The sequence below is a fragment of the Triticum aestivum genome, chromosome 7A, assembly GCF_018294505.1.
Source record: "Triticum aestivum cultivar Chinese Spring chromosome 7A, IWGSC CS RefSeq v2.1, whole genome shotgun sequence".
Taxonomy (NCBI): Eukaryota; Viridiplantae; Streptophyta; class Magnoliopsida; order Poales; family Poaceae; genus Triticum; species Triticum aestivum.
This window is the reverse complement of record NC_057812.1, coordinates 10,920,147-10,936,324: the sequence shown is the minus strand read 5'-3', so window position 1 is coordinate 10,936,324 and position 16,178 is coordinate 10,920,147. Positions and strand designations below refer to the sequence as shown.

General features: G+C 45.1%; 1 protein-coding gene and 1 pseudogene across 1 annotated transcript; one reads left to right on the top strand and one right to left on the bottom strand.

The window, feature by feature from the left end:
- Window positions 1-251: 251 nt before the first annotated feature.
- On the bottom strand, window positions 252-2,033 carry LOC123152775 (uncharacterized). Its single transcript, XM_044572232.1, has 2 exons — window positions 1,508-2,033; window positions 252-1,394 (listed from the first exon to the last, which is right to left on the bottom strand). Exons 1-2 carry the CDS (start codon window positions 2,031-2,033, stop codon window positions 742-744), a joined length of 1,179 nt encoding a protein of 392 aa, XP_044428167.1. The 3' UTR covers window positions 252-741.
- A 4,145-nt stretch (window positions 2,034-6,178) lies between these two features.
- On the top strand, window positions 6,179-14,220 carry LOC123152774 ((R)-specific enoyl-CoA hydratase-like; annotated as a pseudogene).
- Window positions 14,221-16,178: the final 1,958 nt, after the last annotated feature.

The following is a 16,178-nucleotide window of genomic DNA, read 5'->3' as shown; positions in this document are numbered from 1 at the left end:
CCACAATGAAATTAAATAATGCAAATTCAAATTAAAGATCAACAATAAATCTATCCATGCAATCTATGCAGGCCAACCCATTAGTTAATACTGAATTTATAAATTACAACTTTATTCGAATTCGGATATAAATATATGAGTACTGAACACTTGAAAAGTTTTACAACTTTATTACATATCGTTTTCCTTAAACGGCTAATAGTCATCATCACCATTTTATTCTCCTTCTTCCTTTGAGTCCCCACCGGTGAAGTCATGAGTTAACTCTACGACGTTGTTGGCTAAGGAGGCGCAAACATTGATGCCCGCCACCACGCCAAGGACCGAAGCAACTGACATCACCTGACTAGAGGTAGGATTGCCTGCCATCTGACTGTAGGTAGAATTACCTAACATCTGAGGACGAGAGGTATAATTACCCGCTGTCATTTGATGACCATAGGTAGGATTACCTATCATCTGATGAGCATAGGTAGGATTACCGGGCATCTGATGACCAGAGGAAGGATTGCCTGTCATCTGATGACAATAGGTAGGAATAGGATTACCGAACATATGATAACCATTGTTAGGATTACCTGGCATCTGATAACCATAGTTATGATTACCTGGCATCTGATGACCATAGGTAGGATTACCTGTCATCTGATGACAAGAGGTAGGATTACCGAGCATCTGATGACCATAGGTAGGATTACCTGTCATCTGATGGCCATAGGTAGGAATATGATTACCTGGCATCTAATGACCATTGATAGGATTACCTGTCATCTGATGACCATAGGTAGGATTACCTGGCATCTGATGACCATAGGTAGGATTACCTGGCATCTGATGACCATAGGTAGGATTACCTGTCATCTGATGACCAGAGGTAGGAATAGGATTACCTGGCATCTGATGACCATTGATAGGATTACCTGTCATTTGATGACTAGAGGTAGGAATAGGAGTACCCGGCGTCTGATGGCCATTGATAGGATTACTTGTCATCTGATAACCATATGTAGGATTACCTGTCATCTGATGACCAAAGGTCGGAATAGGATTACCGGGCATCTGATGACCGTTGATTAGATTACCCGTCATCTGATGACCAGAGGTAGGAATAGGATTACCGTGCATCTGATGTCCATTGATAGTATTACTTGTCATCTGATGACCAGAGGTAGGAATAGGATTACCTATCATCTGATGACTAGAGGTAGGAATAGGATTACCGGGCATCTCATGACCATTGATAGGATTACCTGTCATCTGATGACCAGAGGTATGAATAGGATTATCTGTCATCTGATGACCAGAGGTAGGCATAGGATTATCTGTCATCTGATGACCAGAGGTAGGAATAGGATTACCTGTCATCTGATGACTAGAAGTAGAACGGGAGTGTTCTGCATATATGTTGAGAAGAAAGAAATGAATAAATTTTGTCTTTGAGTGCTCCAAATCACAAGAATGTTCACCACGCAAAGAAAATAAAATCAGAAGGATGTTGAGAACATACCAGCGGCACCGGTCTGGTTGTGATCAGCATATAGCATGCAGGCGATGTGAATGTTCTCAACGCCACCATTGGCATGCAAGGCGTAGGACCAGAACTTTCCGCGCGGCCCGTTTTGGCCACACAGCATGCAGGTAGCGGCCACCTCCTGGCGGAGTTGGAAGACGCGTCCAAGGTAGACGATGCAGTCCTTGAGGAAAGCGCAGCACGGGTGGAGGTCGAGGTCGGCCTGGCCGTCATGGTACACCATGCCGAGCACGGCGTCGCCACAAGCGTTGCAGAACCTTTTGCCCATACCCGAGCAGAGGGTGAATGTCCGGCCCGCCAACATAGGGTGCGGGAAGACGGGTGGCGCTAGGGCGCACTGTATGTGGAGGTCGAAGTCGCATAGCTCGCACCGGTACCTCGGATCCCGGCCGCCCTGCGCGCAGCCGTCGCACTTGAATTGTGCGCCGCCGATCTGCACAAGCGTAAGCTTGTGCGCCGGATGGGAGGTGTGCTGGCACGTTGGTGGCGGAGGTGCGTCCATTACGTTAGACATGGTTGCCTGTGGATGCTTTTGGCGGAAGGCCGCTGGCCGGCTGTGTATATATACAAGCAGGCCCGTCGATAAGGGGGAACGTAATACTGAGCGACCGCAAATCGTGGGGCCCCCACCGAACCAAAAACCCTGTTGATGGAAGCTTCTTTAGTTGTCTCGGTTGCCGCTAAAAGTCCACTACAGAAGAGGAAAAGGTCAAAGGCCAAAAAAAAGGCCCAGTGTACCGATCGGGAGCCAGGACACGACCCAGATCCATGGAGTCCGCTTCGTTGCAGCCGAACTGGCGCCTGTCGGTCCGCGATTACCGAAGCCCTAGGCGAATACAGCGAGGCGCCGATGCCCTAGCAGTCTTGCTCACGGCGGCGCAGTGACCTCCGATGATCCGATCCGTTCCCATCTGCTGATTGTCTTGCTGCCGCGAGACGCAACAGTCGCGGACCGCGGTGCCGTTCGTTGTTTCGATCAGGAACACACCCACGCCCGGACTACCTAAGGTGTTTTAATCTCGAAGAGCAAGGTCTTTTTTTCAGTTTATTTCTTGTATTTGAATGATATAGTCATCTAGCAATATTTGAAACTCTCTTCGCAAAAAAATAAAGCAATATTTGGAACACTATCGAAAAAAGCAATATTTCAAACTAATTATATTGGGTTTGATCATTTATAATTTTTTGGTTTTGTACCTGAGTCTTCATCATGTCTACGAGAATTAGCAAAATTTATTCTGGTGTTGCAAAGTGTAAGAAGAGACAAAGGCCGGAAGTTGAGGTTCAATCTAAAACGGACGTTCCTTTTTGGTAGAATATGAGGTTAGTTAATTACTTTATTATTAGGGCATTTCGAACGTTAACCCGCAAATTTTCTCCAGCGAACCCGGATGCGGGAGGACGACAATTCGAAGCAACCTCACGAAATTCGATCAAATCGGACAGATTTTATTCCAGTTCAAATATAATTTACATAAAAAGGCCGATATTTCAACCGTTTAACTAAAAATAGAAAAAAAAAACCTAAACCGTACATCGGATGACCACCTCGTATGCGTGGCCGCCCTGCCCTGCCGCACCGCCGTCTTCGTCGGTGCCGTTGCATGGTCCCTCCAGTGGAGGAACGGTCCCAGAAGGCCGCGACAGCCTTCTCCAGCATTTGCCTGACGCTCGCGGAGGAGCCGCTCCACCCCCTACTGCATTGTGCGGAATGTCGCTGCGGCCACTGCCGACGTGGCCTTCGGAGCCCTGGCGACGGCATTGCCGTGAGCGGCGTTGGCGGAGCAATCGCTAAGCGATCACTCCTCGCCGATCTTAGCGAGCTCGCCATCAAGGCGGCAGTGACACTTGCCGGCCGTCTCCGCGGTGCTCACAGAGGGGTCGAGCGCCCAGGCGGCGGCGAGGTCTAGGTTGTTGCGGACCCAGTCAGGCGCCATGTCGCTCTTGGCGAACGCAAAGCAACGGCTAGCATTGCGATGGTCGTACCGCTCCTGTTGTTGAGGCACACGCTCTGCCTCGGATACGACGGCCCTCGAGCCCGATGGACCGCCAAGCTAGTGGAGGAGGCGGCCCTTCGCCTTCTTGACCGTGGGCGGCAGCTCCTCCTTGACAGCAAGGCGGTGGGGGCGCGGCGACGAGAACGACGGTTTTGCCGGGGCGAGGCCGGCTCCTCGTTCATCGGCAGGAGAGTGGACGTTGGCTCGGGCTTGACGCGGTGGCTCGGTGGGGATGACTCCTCCTCCTTCATGTGCGCCGACGATGCTGCGACGACCCCATGTAACGGAGCGACCACTCTGTCATTATCTTGATCTGACGGTTCGTCCGTCAGAGCGGCCTCCTTGAGGAGTCGGGGCGGTTGCGGCGGCGCTTGGTCCACCTCATCACTGGTGACATCTCCTCCTTAGTGGAGGAGCCGGCCGTCGTGGACGCTGACGGGCCCGGAGAGAGTCTGCGGCGACGCAAAGACCGCCAGAGGAGGAGCTTCTGCCTACTCAGCCTGTTGGCGCGTAGCACCACGACTTCGGCATCGCTGGAGCTTGGGTCAAAGAGGGGGAGGGAGGGGCTCGAGAACGGAGGGGAGGGGCCCCGTGCTCGCGGAAGGGGGTGCGGCTCCGTGCATCACCTGTGCACGGTTTAAATAGCCGCGGTGAGGCCTAGGCGAAGGGGCAGTCCACTTCAACACGACGCAATGGCCGGAGTTGGTTCCTCGGGAACCTACGTCCGCATTAAAGCGGTGGCTGCTGAGAGGTCGCTTCGATTAGCGCCGCCCTCCCTTCGATTACCTATCAATGCCGGCCGCTACATGCTCTGAGGCGGCATGAATTTCGCGCGGTAAGCGGCGCGTGCATCGGAAGGAAAGCGTGGGAGCGGCGGGAGGGGTTTTTGGGTGGACCAGGGTGGTCAGAAACGATCTTGGGATTTGTTCGGACTCCGGCAAAGCCTGCCTCACATTTGTCTTTTGTTTGCGAGAGAGATCGCCTCCTGACCGTCCCGCAGATCGATACAGGACCGCGTTGGATGGCTTCCGCGGTCCAGACAGCGGGGTCTGGAAGGTTGCAGGGGGTTTGTCGGTCCACCTTGGAAATGCCCTAACTACCCCTTTACTATTATTAGCATTAGTATTTGACATATGCCTAATATTATACGAAATAAAATAGACTTGAAATTACACAATAAAGCAAAATTATGTTTTATGGATAATAATTTTTTGATGATATGAATTGCACAAAATTTTGGGCCCCCGGATTTCTGGAGACAGCCCGGTATACAAGAAAAATCCTAGCCCATCTTGTACAAAAAAGAGGCCGAATTATTCCTATGAGGGTCTACTATGTGCAACAGCTTGTGGGAAAAATGATAAACTGACAAACCACAAGCAAAAAATTAATTTTCCATTGTTCTTGTGCCCCAGATGACTTTTTTGAGAAGCAAGTGTCGTAAATATTATTGTAAATTGTGCCATTTTCAATTGACACCTAAGGTAGACCACATGCTATTCCAACCGCCAAATTTTCATGAATTTTAGAGTGATCTTCCCATATTTCATTGATTTATTGATTTTCTCGTGATATACATGAAGTAATTCAAATTTGAACTGCAAGTGTGCTCTAGTTTGGTCCTATAAATTCTGAAAAATCATGTTTACCTTCCACATTAGGAACGTAGGCAGTGTCCACAACGAAAGGTCAAATCCCAAACCTTTTTGTATGATTAGTTGTCCATGCAATTTTGAGAACAATCCGAAAGAATCTATAGAAAATGAAAAAGGCTAAAAAAATTGAAATCCTTTTACATGGGGGCCTTCTATATGCGATAGCTTGTGGGAAAATGATAACTGACAATACGACAAACTTGAAAAAAAAACTTCATAAACTACCCTATCTCATATGAAGATCAATGACTTTCAACCAAGATGACCATGCCCATGGGCATTTCGATGCGAGTGGTGGCGCAGCCGAGATTGGATCGCGGCACGACGCGGTGGCCGACCGAGATTAGATCCAGGGCGGCGGCGGCAGGCTCTGCGCATGGCCTTGTGAGGCGGCTGGGTTGTCTAGTCCGGCTTGGTAGCGGTGGCATGGAGGGGCGCCGTGGAGGGCCTGCTGGAGGGCCGATTGCATGCGGGTGTGGCATCCGGTCATGCCGATCGGTGCGCCCTGCTGCATGCGCCAACGGATCTGGTGGTCATCTCCTTGGCCGGAGGTAGTTGGCCTGAGGCTGGGTGGTTGGTTCTCAACATACGGCATCTAGTCCCGGCTACGAGTCGGGGAGACATAGTTGTTGGTAAAACCTGAGCTGACGGCGGGGATTGCGGCATTCTGCGTCGTTATCTTGATGAAGACATCGCCGTGTAACTATTGTCGACCCACTTGTGCTGCTCCAGGGGATACCATTGGATCTGGTCTTCCAGATCGGACGATGGCGACAGTACGGTGTCGTTTCTCTCTAGGGAGCATCATTTATGGAATAGCGCTGGAAGACAGAGGCAACATGTGGAGTGGATTCGTCTTGCCCCGAACTTCGGTGGAGATGTCAAGTCATGCCTGGCCGACAGGTGCTACGATGTGTCATGTCTATTCGGTAGATGCCACGCACGACAGATCCTCCAGATACTTCAACCTGTGTCGGTTGGTCGGACTTGGCGGCATGGTGCTGCGGTGTACCAGCAGCGACCGCGACGTGCTCAGCATTTTGCGCGCTGGGAGGTGTATTGTTGTGCGCCGTACTGGCGTCGGCGGATGGCCGGACTCGTAAGAATGATGCGGATGTCTTTCCTAAAGATGGGTCAGCGGTTCGATGATGATGACGGCTTCTAAACCGTGTGCAAGTGGTGTACGCTTTAGGTTTGCTGCACCAGATGTACGTTTCGACGCGTTATATGGATGGATCCGTGACGACACCGGTTTTAAATATGTGGAGTGAAATTACTTCACATTATCGAATTTGTAGATGTGAGTGGTGGCTTTGCATGGCTTGACATATGTCTTTGTCAGGCCTTTGATGAACAATTAATAAAGATGATTGTATACATTGATTGATGCAGAGGCCGTTTTTTTAACCTCCTTGTCCAGAAGAAGAAAAAAAGTCAAGTGGTCGTTTTTTAGTTGATGCAGAGGCCGGGTAGTACCAACCACTGTTATCTCGATCACATATTTTATTTGTATATGCATGAAGTCTTCCTTTTGAACAAGAAATGTTAGAATCCCATCGCATTGACCTTTACGATACGGTAGGTTAGAGGTACAGATGCTTGAGCTGGCGGGGCATACTTAATAGACAGGTAGCATTACGAAACTAATCCCTACTAGCTGTTAGTCAAACTCGGAGATTAGAAGTGAAGCCACATCAATCAGCTCGCGGAAAGGTGATGGGTGGAATACGTCTTCCTTTTTGGTTAGGGTTAAGTTGGCGCGGAAAGATCCTCGCACGCACTAATATCAGGTTAAACTAATACACTTTCAACTGCTTGGATTCACGAGGCAGAGAAACGGGAGATACTACGTTTAACAATTCACAGAACACGATGGCGCGACAGCATCTGTAGGAGTACAGAGTACTATTAGATTAAATTAAAACCTGACACAGTACTCTAAAGCAGCATCTTTTGGGTGTCTATTTTCCTCCCCTCCCAAGGTCGCATCTCAGCCTTGCTAGTTGCAGGCTGCTCGCAGCTGGTCGTCGAAGGGCCGTCGGCCGAACTTTATTCAGAATCAAGGGGAAACAATACAGCAAGAGTTAACCCACGGAAGAAAATGATCCAAAATACAAGAGTGACAGCAGAAGTTATCAAAAACCAGAAATACAAGCGACAACAGAGGCCGTCCAAATCAGCCAAAAGGAACCTAGCCAGCGACTCAAGAGAGGTTGCTGATGTCTGAAACACAACCTGCCGCCCTCCATGTCCCAATATCTTCTCTGACCAGATCCAAAACCCTGAATGGATTGCTTGCTTTCTGCTCAAAAAAATTTGGAATTTCTTTCCTTCCAAATCTTCCATTGAATCAAGATAGCGATTGTGTCAAAATCACGACCGGTGGGCTTGGGAACTTCTTTACGTGCTTGCAGCCACCAGTCTTCAGTACTAGTGAAACGATCCGCTGGCACCTGAAAATCCGCCCGTGTCCAAATTCTGAACCACAGCCACACTTGTTGTGTGAATCTGCAGTGTACGAATAGATGGTTGCAGTCCTCCGGCGTGACGAGGCACAGAGGGCAATTGCCGTTTGAGGGCCAATTGCTCGCAGCTGGACTTTTTTCCCCTTGGGTATCCAGTACAAGCAAAAGCTTTAAGCACTAACGGTGCTTTGGACTTAATTTTGATTTTTCTTCATTTAAAAGATACAGAACTTTGAAAATCGAAAGCCAAAATAAAAAGCTGACACTAAGGACCTGAGTGCCCCCGCACTTGCATATGCTGTAAATCCTAGTCTAGCGTGCTTTCTATCCTCCCTTCGGCGCCGCCGCAGATCCGCCCCGCCTCCGATGGCCTTTGGCCTATGGAGGTGCGGAGGATCTCGGCCCCCCGCCGGCGGGAGGGACCCCGTTCTTGTTTTTGCTAGGTTGAACGTTTTGGTTGGGGTTGTTTGGCGGCGGCGATGTCCCTCCGTAGCAATAATGTCTTCCACGTCCTATCTCCGTCCCGATGGTGCGAATAGCATTGTCGGAGGATGTGTGGAGGTGTGTCTCCGTCGGATCTCATGGGATTCGGTCGGTGCTGGTCTTCGGTGGATCTCTTTGGATCCAGTTTTTGTTTGTCTTCGTTCGTGTGGTTCCAGGTTTGATCTTTCCAATCTACAACTCTCTTCATCGGCGATGGTTGCTGCTCCGGTGTGTTGGTCCTTTGGGGCCTTAGCACGACGACTTCCCGACTGTCTACTACAACAAGGTTTGCCCGGCTCCGGTGATGGAGGGGTGATGACGGCGGCGCGCCTTCGGCTCGCTCCAGTGCTTGTAGTCGTCGCTAGTTGGTCCATAGACCTAGTTGTAATTTTTATTACCTCTTGTGTTCTCTGTACTGCCATGATTGATGAATAGATTGAAAATTTCTCTCGCAAAAAAAAGATTGCTAGTGCTTAATGGTGTAAGAAAAATAGAGAGGAAGAAGAAGGGGTTAAAGCCCTGATTCTAACCTCTAATATTTAGCAACCAACATAATGCTCGAGTAAATGCCATTCCTTCAATAGGGCCTAGTAGCAGCAACTATAGTACTACAACTCGTTCTGACAAAAAAAAAGGGTATTGGTAGATGGTGGCGCGTGTGGTCGGCAGCTCGGTGGCTTACTCTGTCAGAGTTAAATACATCGCATGTCAGAGGATCAAATGTCAAACTTGCTTCAATTGTAGCTGAAATAATTAATCCTGCATAACGTGCTGAGCGATAGCAGTAGGTTTAGACTTTGTCGAGTCTTCAAAGTAAGAAATTCATAAGAGGGGCTTTCAAGGTTTGCTTCACATATTCACGTTGGGATATGGTCCAGCTACTTGGGAAATACCCAATGGTTCCTGGGTACATATCTATACCTACTAATAAAGCAAGGTGCGTTTCGCTAACTTTTTCATTCGTTCACCATAGAAAATATTTTTTTCCTATCCGAGGTGGTATTAAATTCTTATGCGTTTGTCTTCTACAAAAAAGAATTTTCATATGTGGGCCGCATACTGTGGCCCAGCGAAGTCAGCCCACTTATTCTTTTGCCCACGCAGCTGAAAAAACTCTATTTTCCGCACTGGGCGACAAATAGTCCGAGTTTCGCACAGGACAGCCAATAATGTGTTGGCTCATTTTTCTTTTATTCTGTGTTTCAGTTCCTTCTTTCCCTACCTCTTTTTTCCATTCCAAGTTTAATTTTCTTAGAATTTATTTCCTAAACTAAAAATTCTCAAAAAATGCTCAGACTTAAAAAAAAATTTGGAAAAATTTCAAAATTTTGTTTCTATTTGAAGAAAATTCGGAACTTGCATTTTTTTATTTTCTTCAAAAATATTGCTTTTCAAAATTGTTCGAGATTTCTAAAAATAAAATGGCATTTCAAAAAACAATCTTGTTTTAGTGAAATTTTCACAATCAAAAATAATATTCGTGTATAAAAGATACACATTTTCTAAAAAATCTTATTAATTTTCAACACATGTTCCTGTTTAAAAAAATGTACACAAATTCAAAAAATGTTCATGTTTTCATAAAAAAGTTGGTGTTTTCAGAAAATGTTTGTGAATTTTAAAAGATGTTGCCTTTCATATTTTGTTCGCGTTTATACGAAAGTGTACATAATTTTGAAATTTAAAAAATTGTTCATGTTTTCTAGAATATTCAGCAACTTCATACCTTAAAATCCTCTCAATAGAAAGGATTGAAAAGAAGAGTATATTGAATAACTCATGGGCCTTCTCTACCGTAAGATGACATAACAAAACTTTTAAATGACATCATCAATGAATGAAAAAATAGCGGATTCATTCCTTCACACGCGGCGAAACCGAGATGTCAAATGTTCCTTTTTTGTGTGCACACAGGGTTTTGCTTACACATATAATTCTGACTACCTTTAAATGCAAACTATTTTATCTCCCGTTGCAATGCACGGACATATGTGCTAGTGTACCCTATATGGGGATTTATTTTTAATAGTTAAACAAAAACTCAAAATAGTTAAGAAACTATTTTTAGAATAAAGTTGACTTACTTACGCACTAGTATACACAATTTTCACAAAAAAGAAAATATGTTGACTTCACAGCGAAAAAGACAAAATTTATTTGCTATTATAGGTCACTATTCACGCTATTTTGACCGGAAATTTGTCTTTTTTTAAAAGAAGTCAAAATGATATTTTTTTTGTGGATTTTATTTTTCACGAGTACAATAGAAGGTCAAATTTATTTCAAAAAAAAATTCAGGAATTTTTGACTTTTTGTTGAATTACTAAAAAAATTCCATATAGGATGCATATGTCCCCATAGACCAAAAGTTCCCCTCCCCAGCTACTTTCCCTATTTGCATTTCTTACTTGTTTATCCCGGTAGGCTTAGTAATAGGCTACGCAATCTGCTCCGCGGCAGACCTCGGCCCACGTGACCAACGTTCTCGTCCCACGGACGGTTCCGAATGAAGGTCCCGGTGTAACGGTTTACTAATATTCGTGTGCAATTTCAGGATGAAATACGTTAAAATGTGAATTGTACAAATTTAAAGTAGTCTCTCTTACGCTCTATTTCTTTTGTCATAATGCAAGCATGCACGCGTGGACCAACCTTGAACTATTCAAAACACACACACACACACATCCGTCACATACATGCATATGCAATGCATGGACAAACCTTCAACGCACACATCAAGTCTAAGTAGTACTCTCTCCGTTTCAAATTAGTTGACTCAGATTTGTCTAGATACATCTGTATCTAGATAAATCTGTATCTAGATGAATCTGTATCTAGATAAATCCAAGTCAACTAATTTGGAACGGAGGAAATAATATATACATATTATGATAATCATCATTAAGACGCCACGTCGATACATACTATGTAGGACTCAAGTACGTAAATGTTACTCCCTCCGTTTTTATTTACTCAGCATATTAGTTTTGGTCAAAGTGAGGCTTTACAAACTGTGACAAAGTTTATAGACAAAAATATTAACATATACAATAACAAATTAATACCATTAAACTCGTTGTTGAATGTACTTTCACATCATATAGGTTTGTTATGCTAAATATTTATATTCATTTCTATAAATTTGATTAAATTTTACAAAGTTTGACTTTAGTCAGCTTTAATATGCGGAGTAAATAAAAACGAAGGGAGTACTATAAAGTACTCTTTAGTCAGCTTTACTAACCCGTGTCTCACTCACGACTCCACGAGGCCATGACGCCTTTCCTCTTTGCCGCCGCCTCCTCTCCTCTTCCCTCTTTCTCCCATGCTACCTCTCGCCCGCCGCCGCCTCCCCCATCCCAGATTCTTCTCCTCCGCCGTGCCATGGCGCTCCCCCATGATCGATGCGCCATCGGGTTCCGCTGTTCTCTAAACTCCGTTTGGGTGCCGGGGTGGTGGTCTTAGGAGGAGGAGAGGAGGAAGAAGAGGAGGAGCAGGAGAGCCCCGCAGGTGCAGGGGAGGTCGTTTGTGGTGGAGAGGGCATCGACGACGGCCGTCCCAGCGGCGCTGCTGAAGGTGGGCGATGCGCTGCGCGCGCCCCGGCGGCTGTTCACGGAGGACGACGTGGCGGCGTACGCCGGGGTGAGCGGCGACCGCAACCCCGTCCACCTGGACGGGCGGGTTCCAGCGCGGCCGCGTGGTGCACGGCATGCTCTTCGCCTCCCTCTTCCCCACCCTCATCGCCTCCCGCGTCGTACGCTCCTTTCCTCCCCCTCTGCCATTCTGCCGAATGGCTGGCGGGCATGGCGCCCGGTCGACGGGACCCCGCCTGATCTGACGGCTGCTTCTTGTCTTCGTGCAGCCTGGAGCCGTGTACGCGAGCCAGTCCCTCAAGTTCGCGGCGCCGGTGCACGTCGGTGGTTGCGCAGGTGCAGGCGCTCCACATCAAGGCCACCGGCGCAAGGCACGTGTACTACTACCACTACTACCTAGCGCCATTTTTGTATCTCCTCTTCTTTCTAGCATTGCGCCTGCTGAGAACTAATAGTAATGCTATATCTGTTGGGCAGCGTCAAGTTCGCCACCAAGTGCTTCACGGACGATGAGGAGAGTCATGCCATTGACGGCGAGGCCATGGCTTTTCTGCCCACGCTGCAGCTCAGTGCAGAGGCAATCGAGTGACAAGTATGTTGATTAGAACCATTTCGAATGGGATGACTTTTATCCCATGATGAACCATTTCGCCTTCGCATAAACTTCGGGGCCGGGGGACATGAGATTGCAGCTTTGTCGGTAATAGTTCGTTGCAGTCTTCCTGTTATGATTGATAGCATGAGCAAAGAGTAGTAGATCACTTCAGTTTTCTAAACATTCAATGGGCTGGGTGTACATGCTGACTGATAGGAACTGAAGAATTTCAACAGGTTAACTTGAATCACTAGGCATATTCAGTACTAGATCACTTCAGTCTGCTCAGTGCTACTTCTTGCTGCTGCTCCATACTATTTCTGCCGTTGCTCTGTTGTGGAGAGAGGAAGAAAGGAAATAACTGGTCTGCTTAGTTCACAAAATAACAAATCTGAATCTTTTACATTTAAACTGAAATCTTCTAGGAACTGAAGAATTTCAACAGAATAACTTGAACCACTAGGCTGCAACCTGAGAAGATGTGTTCTCTCTTTCCCTCCTAAACTGAGCAACAGCACACTTCAGATGTCTAGTGAACAGTTTTACGAAAAGTCAACATGTTTAGAAATCACATACATACCACTTCAAGGAGAAAAAACTATAGAATTGATGGCCGCCTTTAGAACTGTTCTGGCTCAGGACCAGTAGGCATTGTTGGCACCCTGATAACATTATGCTCCATCTCGCATACAGGGTTAGTAATTCTAGCAAATACTTTTTATGCCTTATTTGGTATCATTATCAAGTTTCTTCTGTCACGAAGGGTGGAGAAATGTTGTTAGAAAATGGTTCTTCATATTTCACACTTCTATCTGAAATTTTATAGGATTTCCAAGGATCACTTGCTGATGAAGATTGACATTTCTTAAAGCTTTGTTGTGCCTGCGTGTAGAATACATGAAGTGGAAGTCTGATCGAGGAGTGGCAGAGGCCTATTCGGAAGGACAGGAGGATGTCTGACACTCACTGGTATATATATTTTTCCATTAAACCATCTAATTAGTGAATTGATCAATGACTAATTTCTTTACAGAATTGATCATAGTTTGATTCTAGAACAGGTGATGGCATAATGCGCAGAGCGTCGAAGCGTTGATTCCTCAGGCAAGTCCCGCACCGACATTGTTTGAAAGACAAAATGTAGTATATGTTGCATCATTTATGTTTAGTACAGTTTGTTGTTACTGAGTCACTGTGTGGTCAACTCTTGGTATGGTTAGTGCTCTTGTGGTGTGAAATTTTCTAGGCTGGCTAAAATCTGAACTACCGTGTTGTTTGAGAGTTGAATTGTGACCATAGTTACAAACTTCATTTCCAGGTAAGCTTGCAGCACGTTGTGATTCTTCCAGTAATGATGATGAGGTCTGGGACCATGATATACTAGCATTCTATTTAAATCCCAATGGATCAGGACAATGAACCATTGGTGTACCAACATTTAAGCAAGCAAGTTTTACGCATTTTCATTTTTAGCACATTGTTTTGAGAAAATTGTTCTGACTGCGCAACTTAAGTCTTGCAATTCTCTGAACTATTTTTGAAATATCCAGCTATACCCGGTTACGGTGTCTTCCCTTCAAACGAGAGCTACAATATTTGCCTTTGTAGCTGCATGGGTCTCAAATTTTTGTTATCACTGATCCTTCCAACCTGAAGCTTAGAGAGAGTCAAATGTTACATGCTCAAGGGCCATGAGTGAACTACTCAACTCAGTTCTGTAAGAATCATACATTCATACTGAAAAATCTCCTCGCATTATCAGGTATTACACAACTTCTAGATTTGCATCGAGTAGCTAAATCGAACACCGAATAAACACACCATACTTAATGAAACCAATTTAGACTTGTAAAGAGCATTTTGTAACAGAGGATATTGGTACTTGGATGATGGTCCCAAAAGCAAATGATTTTTTTACTTGGGTTAGACAGTACCAACTCTTACGCCGTTTGGTGTTATAGCAGGCTTATTACTAATTTCACATGTTTTAACTTTTAGGATGCCATAATAATGGGAGTGAAGAAATTAGTGCTTTATAGATTTGAGTGATCAAATCATTTTGTTAATTTGTGTCTCAGTAATTTTCGTTTCAGTTTGACAAGGAATATGCCTATCGTATCAGAGATGATCATGGAAGAGAAAGAAAACGAATGGAAGGCTCCAATACTTTTGTTATTTGATTATTAGGTTCTTCCAACATGGTTTCACCACATGATGCCCCCCCTCCTATTTTTCACTGGAACGTACTATAACAATGATGATTGTACTTGTATTTGTTCTTCACTGGGTTAGTACATGATGAATGCGCACATGGATTTCCATCGCAATCAAGAAAAAGAAATCCTTTGGGTTCAGAGAAATTTTCAACATTTATTTATTTTAAAATTTGTGATTTCTGATGTTTGAGTAGAGGATGTCAAGATTTCCTTGTTTTGTTATTCATGGAAAATGGAGCAACTTTGTGCTTATTTATTTGCTTATATGCTCTGCATTGTCCTCTATGTTAAGAAATAAATAGAAGACAAAGTAGTATGTGCTTTTCTAAACATCTATACTGCTGAAGCACCTTTTCTGTGAGATTTAATATAGCTATTCATTATCTGGGTGTATTTGTACTGCTTTTTGACTTGTCTTTATTTGTTTCATGTGATGCAAGATAATATTTTGTTCCAGTGTTCATCATATTTTACCTTTTCCTTTTTGTTTGGAGAAAGATGTTTCTCTTTCTTACAAATATATTATTTCTTAAATAGAACAATAGACACCATACAAGGTTCTTCCACCAAATAAATGTTTTTCTATGTGCAACTAAGATTGACTTCCTGCTGATTGGTTATACAATCTTATTCTGCAGAACCCGCATGAGAGACAAGAAACACAAGGTCCATTATGAGGTGAGGGTTCTACTGCCCCATTTTTTCAATTAAATGACCCAGTTTCTTCTATGTTTTGAAGATGGTCGGCTGTTGCTCGCTTTTTTCTTCTTCCCATAGTTCACTGACAGGGTTGTAGTCTATAGTAGGATTGAAGTAGTACCACCTGAGTTTTTTGGTTCATAGCAGTTGACTCATCTTAATGTGAGGTGCTATTTTACTTATGAATATTCTTTCCTGATGTGCATGAATGGCACTTTCTGGTTTGGCAATGAATAATTTGTTCAGTCTCTTGATAAGAGGTGTATGATTGTGATTTAAAAGAGCCATGACATAGGTTTCTAGGAGCTACTATTTTTGTTGCTATCAATAGGCGTAAACAACTGTGGCAACATGATTAGTGCGCACGATAGCGCGACCAGAGGAGCACCCCCTCATCATGTCCAATAGCTATATTCACCTGTAGCCAAATCACTTTTGTTGTATATAAGTGCCATCAAGGATCAACCTAGACCCACGCATGTGCGTAAGCTAGATAAGTGCGCACATGAACGCTCAGGAGGCGTGCCAATGGCAGGCCCCAGCCACTAGTTTAACTACACAACGAAACGCAGTTATTCACTCACGAGCAGCTGCAGCCAGCACCACCAAGTCTGCCGCATGCAAGCATGCCCTTGTTATGCCCAACTGAATACCGGAAGATAAAAAGGTTTGAAGAAGATCAAGGATCCACGTTTGTCCATAGAACGACACGTACAGAAATAAAAGTGATCTACCACTTCCCTGCGTTTAATTTTATTGCTTGAAGCTATAGATTGCCCCTTCTGTTGCTTGCACGGCCAACTCCAAAATCTTCCATTGCAACAACTAAGAGAGTCAAGCACAAATGAAAGGAGGAGTCGGGCTTGCAATTTAAAACGTGGCGCCAACCGGGGTAGCAAGAACATGTGCAGTTATTTGTGGAGGTGATTTAAAAGGTGCCGAAT